The 6,927-nt window shown below is 44.3% G+C and overlaps 1 protein-coding gene and 1 pseudogene across 1 annotated transcript in view; one reads left to right on the top strand and one right to left on the bottom strand.

Moving 5' to 3' along the window:
- Window positions 1–2,671, bottom strand: part of PON1 (paraoxonase 1) — a 31,917-nt gene extending 29,246 nt beyond the window's left edge. The window contains exon 1 of the mRNA XM_011974683.1: window positions 2,501–2,671. Within this exon, the coding sequence (XP_011830073.1) occupies window positions 2,501–2,574 (74 nt within the window). The 5' untranslated portion in view covers window positions 2,575–2,671. The remainder of the gene's footprint in view (window positions 1–2,500) is intronic.
- The window catches only part of LOC105535599, a 35,510-nt pseudogene continuing 31,181 nt past the window's right edge, over window positions 2,599–6,927 (top strand).

Consider the following 6,927-nt stretch of genomic DNA (forward strand, 5'->3'; position numbering starts at 1 on the left):
CACAACTGTCAACTTTCTTACCATAGTTGTCAGTTTCACAGTTGTCAGTTTTTGTTCTTTTGCTCCTAGTAGACTTTAAAATTGGTGAGTGAAGACTGCATCCTATTCATTCCTATAACCTCCAGCAGAAACACAGTGTTTGCAAAGAGAAGGTACTCTGCAAATGTCCACTGAAGTGTTTTGTGGAGATACAAGACAAGTACTTCAGACTGAGAAGATGGAGTTGGTTGCGCTCATAGGGGAGGCTGGAGGGTTGGAGGATTATTTGTCCTTATCTCAGAGTTTCAATGAGGTATAATTATAATACATATTCAAGTATCACTCATTAGATTTCATAGGTGCATTTTTGAGATCACATATGACAGCTATAAAAGCTAACATTTACAGGACACCTGCTATATGCCTGATTTATATATGTATGCATATATATATATTTTATGTGTTTATATAAATATAGTATATATATATATACACACACACACATCTATGCTGTAATACGTATCATTATCCCCTAGTTTTCAGGTGGAGAAACAGGCTGGAACTTTTCTGGAATAAAGTAGTAAAATAACTTGAAAGTTGCAGAAATTAGATCTAACCCAGGTCATCAGGAATCCACCACTACTCTCTTCCCACAACTGTGTGTTACCTACAGTAAGCATGGAATGGCAGAAATGCATTGAGAGGCCCAACGTTAGCTTTGTGGTTTCCTTCTGAGAAGGGAAACTCAGTGGACTCATGTATTGCAATTAGCAATGTAGGGACAAAGAAGCTGCCATACAGATGCAGCGCTGCAACATTCCATAGCCCAAGTTGGGGTGGGGGAGGGGAGCTGTTTCTACCATCATCCAAGGCATTCCTTGGACTTGTGCGGCACATACAGCGACTACAAAGGTGGGAGACTCGTGGTCTAGCGGAACTCTCCCAGTTCCTTTCTCTGTGCTGCTCCCAACTGGGAAACTCAGAAATCTCTTGGGGCATCGCTTGTGTGCTTCCATAAGTTCCCTCCAGCCCAGACACATATAGCTTCCTGTGAGCCCCACACACATACACTCCAAGTCTGAAGAAAAAAGGATGCATCCACCCTGGGGATTTGGCTTGCTCCTGATGCAGGCTTCAGGATGTCATCTCTTGCCTTCTCTCCCTGGGGCAGATTCATGGTCTCTAATCCCCCAGGGATTTTGTTCAATGACGCTGGCTCTGATTTAATAGTGTGGGGTAGGGCTTGAGATTCTGCATGTGCCGGGAGCCTCTAGGTGATGCTCAGACATCTGGTCCCCAGACCCAGTTGAGCAGCTAGGTTTTAGGGGTTTCCAACAGTAGGTACAATTTCCCTTCCTTCCTCTGTCTGGGCCACTCCAGGAGGCTCAGCAACCCATCCTTTATATATTTTTATCTATACCTATAATCTCCTATAATAAACCTATAATAAAAACTCACAAACTAATTTTTACATGATTTAAAAGCCAAGATTACCAACTGCTTCTTACTTTTTTTCTAGCACTCTGTAACTTAAAAAAAAATTAGAAAAACCTCCACAATAATTAGTAAAAACCCATTCTGAATATAAGCTTCTAATTAGTCCATTAGCACATATAATTTTTTTATATTTAATGTTGATTGGGTTTTACTTTAGAGTAAATAAGGCATTGTTGACTAAGCCTTAGAGACTAGGATGATCTCTAGACTATGAACTCCTGTTACAAGTTATGAAACTTTTGATACATTCTTAAAATATCCCCACCCTCCTTGTGTAACACTTAACCGTTTATTAAATACTTTAAAGGGAAGCAGGGAACTAACATTTATTGAATAGCTACTCTGTCCCAGGCAGGTGTGTATTACCGTTTCCAGTTTACTGAAGCAGCGAAGGTTAGAGATGTAAAGTGATTTGCCCAAAATCCCATAGTCACGGAGCAGAGCTAAACCCCAGGACATCAGATGCTGGCTCCAGGGCTCCCTCTTCCCGGCCTGCCCCCACTGAAGCGAGTCATCACGGCACACGTTAGCTCCCACCTGCTCGGGTCCACACGCAGTTTTGCTGTGGCCCTCAGTAGCCTCAATTTGAGAATCTTCAAGCCTGGAAGGTTTGCCATGGCCAGGCAGTCAAGGCGCAGAAGGGACGGGGACTCCTTTCTCTAATTCACAAAATATCAGGAGAACCCCCAGCCTGGTTAGTTAGTTTCCTTCCGGGTTGGGAAGTGAATCTGTAGCCAGGGCACACAAATCTTCATGAAAAATTAATTCATGTATGCTGACAACCTGGGCACTCACAGCCCTAGCAATTGCCTCCTTATCCCATGTCTCAGGCCATGAGCAAGAGTTTGTTTTCAAGGGGCACGTGACAGCTGGACAAACATTTAGGAAACCCCTGCAGAGTGTACATCTAGCACCTACCTGTAAATGTTCTGTTAACAGCCTGGACCCTACTTTCTGGGGGCTCATGGAGCTGGCAGGGGGTGAGGAGGACGAAGGCTGCAGCCCTCACCACAACCCAACTTACTGGTAAGAAAACTGGTGGTTCTTGAAGAGTGCCAGTCCCATCCCCAAGAGGGTGAGCACAATCAGCTTCGCCATGGTCGGGGACAGACAGACGGATCGATGGGCGCAGACACCGACGGGCTAGAAGGCTATGCCTGCCTGCAGCCGCAGCCTAGCTGGGGCAGCGCCGATTGGCCCGCCCCGCCCCACCCCGCCGGGTCCGCAGCTCGCTGGGCGGACCAGGTACACAGAAGGCCCCACCGCCGGAGCGGAGTGCTTTCAGCCAAGCGCCTTTTTGCTCCTTGCCACTGCAAAGAGAGAAGACCGAGAATAGGTTCCTAGTCCGGTCGGGGAGGGGAGATCAAACAAGCTGAAGCAAATAGAGGTGGGAAAGGACAGTCAAGCTTTGGTGAGCACTCACTTTGTGCCAGCCAGGTCCTTGCGGCTCAGAGGGATTCAGGCGCTTGATCATGGTGACAGCCAAAAAGGTGCGGAAGGGAGGGCTGTAGTAGGAACCCCCAAGATCTAACTGTTCTCACCAGGCTACTACTCTGTGTCACCTTCCAGCATCTGGATTTCAAGCATCTTTCTCTCAACATCACTCTGACTTTACAGTTCACTCAAGTACATCCCCCACACAGCTCATTCATTTCCTCACGCAGCTGACATTTATTGAGTACCTGCTATGTACCAGGCTACATAGCACATTGTTCTAGATGCTACATAACAGGACAAAAAGTCTTCCCCAAGCTTACGTTCATTCCAATGGGGGGAGTCAATTGAGAAATCAGCAGAACATGTCACTAGGGCATATATAATGCTCTAGCATGTGTGTATTATGGATATGCACATATGTTATGGAGAAAACACATAAGGCAAGAAAGGGAATAAGGAATACCCTCCACTTAAGAACAGGCAGTCAGGGAAGGCCTCACTGATAAGGGGGCACTTGAGTAAAGACCCAAAGGAGGTGCCTCTGTACAACCATGACTCTCTTCTCTGCTGTCTGCCGTTACTATGAATGATTTGCTACATGTCTCTTTCCTTCTCAAGGCTTTTGGTCCCAGTTACACCTTCTCTCTTCTGCAATAACTGTCCTTTCATCTTTTCTGGAATATTGCCAGCCAATACCAACATGCTTTACTTATAGCCTTTAGTTATCTGGGGGGAAGCTTCTTTAGCCTCACATTGTAACTACTGCCCTCTTTCTCTGCTCTTTCTGAACACTTGCTCTTAAGCCTTGAGCTTCTATGTAAAAAAACTGACCACTGCACTGGAGCATCCACATGAAAGGCCATGAACACATGGAGAGGGAAAGTGGTCAGCTGAAACCAACCTTCTAACCATTGGCACCAAGGAAGCAGAAATGAATGAAAGCCCAGCCACCACAGCCTGGCCACCAACTGAATACCATTGGCTAAGGCACCCTGGTTAACACCAGGTAGAGCAGAAGAATCTACCTAAGAGAGTAGAACCAATGAATCCAAAAGAGAAGAGTATTCGAAAAGAGGGGGAGTTATGATCTGTGTCCAAAGTGGCTATGAGTTGAGTATGCTTATGGCAGAGAAGCAACTACTCAATTTGATAACATGGAGAGAATGGGTGGCTTAATAAGAACAAATTCTACATGAGTCCAAAGAACACAAGCCATATTAGAATGGGTTAAGGCGAGAATGGAAGATTGGAGATATTTCCCAAGGTTAGCTGCTAAACCAAACAATCGTTTTCTTATGTTCATAAACAGTGCATAAGGAATTTGGGCAGCGCCCAGCAGGCTACCCGGTTGACATGCCCACTGGGGTGTCTAATAGTCTTTTCAAAATGCTTCCAAGGGAAAACTCTTAATCCCCCCCTGCCCAAACTCACACTTCAATAAATGGCACCACTACCATCCAGTTGCTCAAGTCCAAAATCTACATATCTTCTTTCATCCATCTCTTTTCCTCACACCTTCTTGCACCAAACAGATCAGATAATCCTCTATTCTATATTAGTTATCATATGCTGCATAGCAAATTATACCAAAGCCTCACCATTAAAAACAACAAACATTTATTATCTCATCATTTCTGTGGGTCAGGAATTCAGGCATGGCACAGGGAGATACCTCTGGCTCAAGTCTCTCATGAGTTAGAATCTGAGTTGTCACTGTGAATTGCCATCTTATCTGAAGGCTCAACTGGAGTGGGTGGAAGAGGAGAGATCAGCCTCCAAGATTACTCACACAGCTCTTGGGAGACTTCAGTCCCTTGATACATGGGCCTCTCTACAGAACTACAACAGAACAAGGTAGCTGACTTTCACTAGAATGAGCAATCTGAAAGAGTGAGACAGCATGCCTCCAAAATGGATGCCACAATCTTTTATTAACCAAACTTTTGAAATGACATCCCCTAACTTCTGTCATATTCTGTTTGTTAGATGCAAACTACTAACTCCAGTTTACATTCAAGGGGAGAAGAATTAAACTTCACCTCTTGAGGCTCCCCTCCATATGCCTTGAAGCATATTGATATGGTTTGGATGTTTGTCCCCCTCAAATCTCATGCTGAAATGTGATCCCCAATGGTGGAGGTGGGGCCTGGTGGGAGGTGTTGGATCATGGGGGTGGATGCCTCAGAATTGTCTTGGTGACATCCTCATGGTAATGAGTAAGTTCTCTTGCTCTGAGTTCACGTGAGATCTGGCTGTTTAAAAGACTGTAGCACCTCCCCCAACACCCACTCCCTCTCTTGCCATGTGACATGCTGGTGATGCCCATCACCTTCCTCCATGACTGTAAGCTTCCTGAGGCCCTCACCAGAACCTGAGCAGATGTTGACACCAAGCTTCCTGTACAACCTACAGAACCGTGAACTAATTAAAACTTTTTTTTAATAAATTACCCAGCCTCAGGTGTTTATAGCAATGCAAAAATGGCCTAGCCCACATATCAAATAATGTATGGATCTCTCTTTGAAACCACCACAACTTTCAAATAATCTTGAATCAACCCACTTTTCCCCATTTCCACTGCCATTACTCTGGTTCAGGCTGCTATCGTCTCCAGGCTAGAACAGATTCTCCATTGTTCTCTCCCTAATCACCCTCCCCACAAATCCATTCTTCTTACCAAGGCCCATGTAATCCTTTAAAAATGTAAATCAGATTATATCATTTCCCTGATTAAAATCCTCCCTCTTGTGGCTTCTCATTTTACTTCCTTATTGTGGCCTAAAAGGTCTGGGCTGTGCTTATCATCTGACCTAATTTATTATAATTCACACAGCATAACGTGGCAGCAACATTAGCTTTTGTACCAATCTGTACATACACCAAGTTTATTGCACTTCACCATCATTGTCTTTGCTATTCTTTGGCTAGAATCCTCTTCCCACCCCCCTGACTTAACTTCCCAACTGCCCCTTGCATTTCTCTTTCTTTTCATTCAGGTCATAGCTTAAATGTTACTTCTTCTGAGAGGCCTTTCCCAATATTACCATCTAGAGTAGCCTTCCTCCACACCTTCTTCTCCTGAACCCTCTCTCTGCACCAGTTACTAAGACCTCAGTGCTGATATCAAATGGTTAGCACCAGTACATAATTACTGGTTATTAGAATAATGGCATATTTCTACAGTGGTTGGTAAATAACCACTTCCTCAGACCCTCCGAGAGGTCCTCCACAGTACTGACCATACTCTCTTCCCTGGGATCCTCCCTCATTTTACCATGATCTAGCAACCAAGGTATTATTTCCTGGCACAGTAGGGTCTCTAGGATTCTGCTTCCAAATAGTGTTTTGTTCAGCTGGGACTGAACAGACCGTTTGAGGCTGTGCCATACCTATTGTTAAGGACTCTATCACCCCTGTCTTCACAGCACTCCATAGGAAATCATCTTCCTACTTAATACCACTTGCCTTCCCCTACTAGCATGTAAACTTTTAGAGGTCACAGACCTTAACTTACTAATTACTTTCTCTCTAACTCCTAGAACAGTTTCTGGCACATAGTAAATGCTCAAATATTTGTAGAGGGAAGGAAAGTATAAGTGAATGGTAAGAGGTTGGGTATAAAGGAGGCAGGAGGAGCAGGGAGTAAAAGATGGTTTGGAAGTAGACTAGAGATGCCACTCTCTCCTTTTCTGACCCAGTTGTCCTATGGGCCTTAAAGAATCCAAGTGGTCTTTCTTGCACAAAAATCCATGGTATTTGTTTGAAGTCATTGACTATTTGTTCTCTTTGTTCTCTTTTCACAACCAATCTTGTCCTCCTTCCTTCCCCTAACCTACTTATCTCTTTCAAATCCAAGAGCAAAGGTTTCCCAAGTCAATGCACACATTGAAATGGTCTGCTGTCTCTGGAGCTCTTGCTCTGGGCTTTTGTTCTCATTTGCTCTTTTGCCTGAAACACTGTCTTTCCATAAGCTTTTTATTCCCCATTTTAAAACACAAACATATTTATTGAGAT

This window comes from Mandrillus leucophaeus, unplaced genomic scaffold (genome assembly GCF_000951045.1).
Source record: "Mandrillus leucophaeus isolate KB7577 unplaced genomic scaffold, Mleu.le_1.0 Scaffold148, whole genome shotgun sequence".
NCBI classification, from domain to species: domain Eukaryota; kingdom Metazoa; phylum Chordata; class Mammalia; order Primates; family Cercopithecidae; genus Mandrillus; species Mandrillus leucophaeus.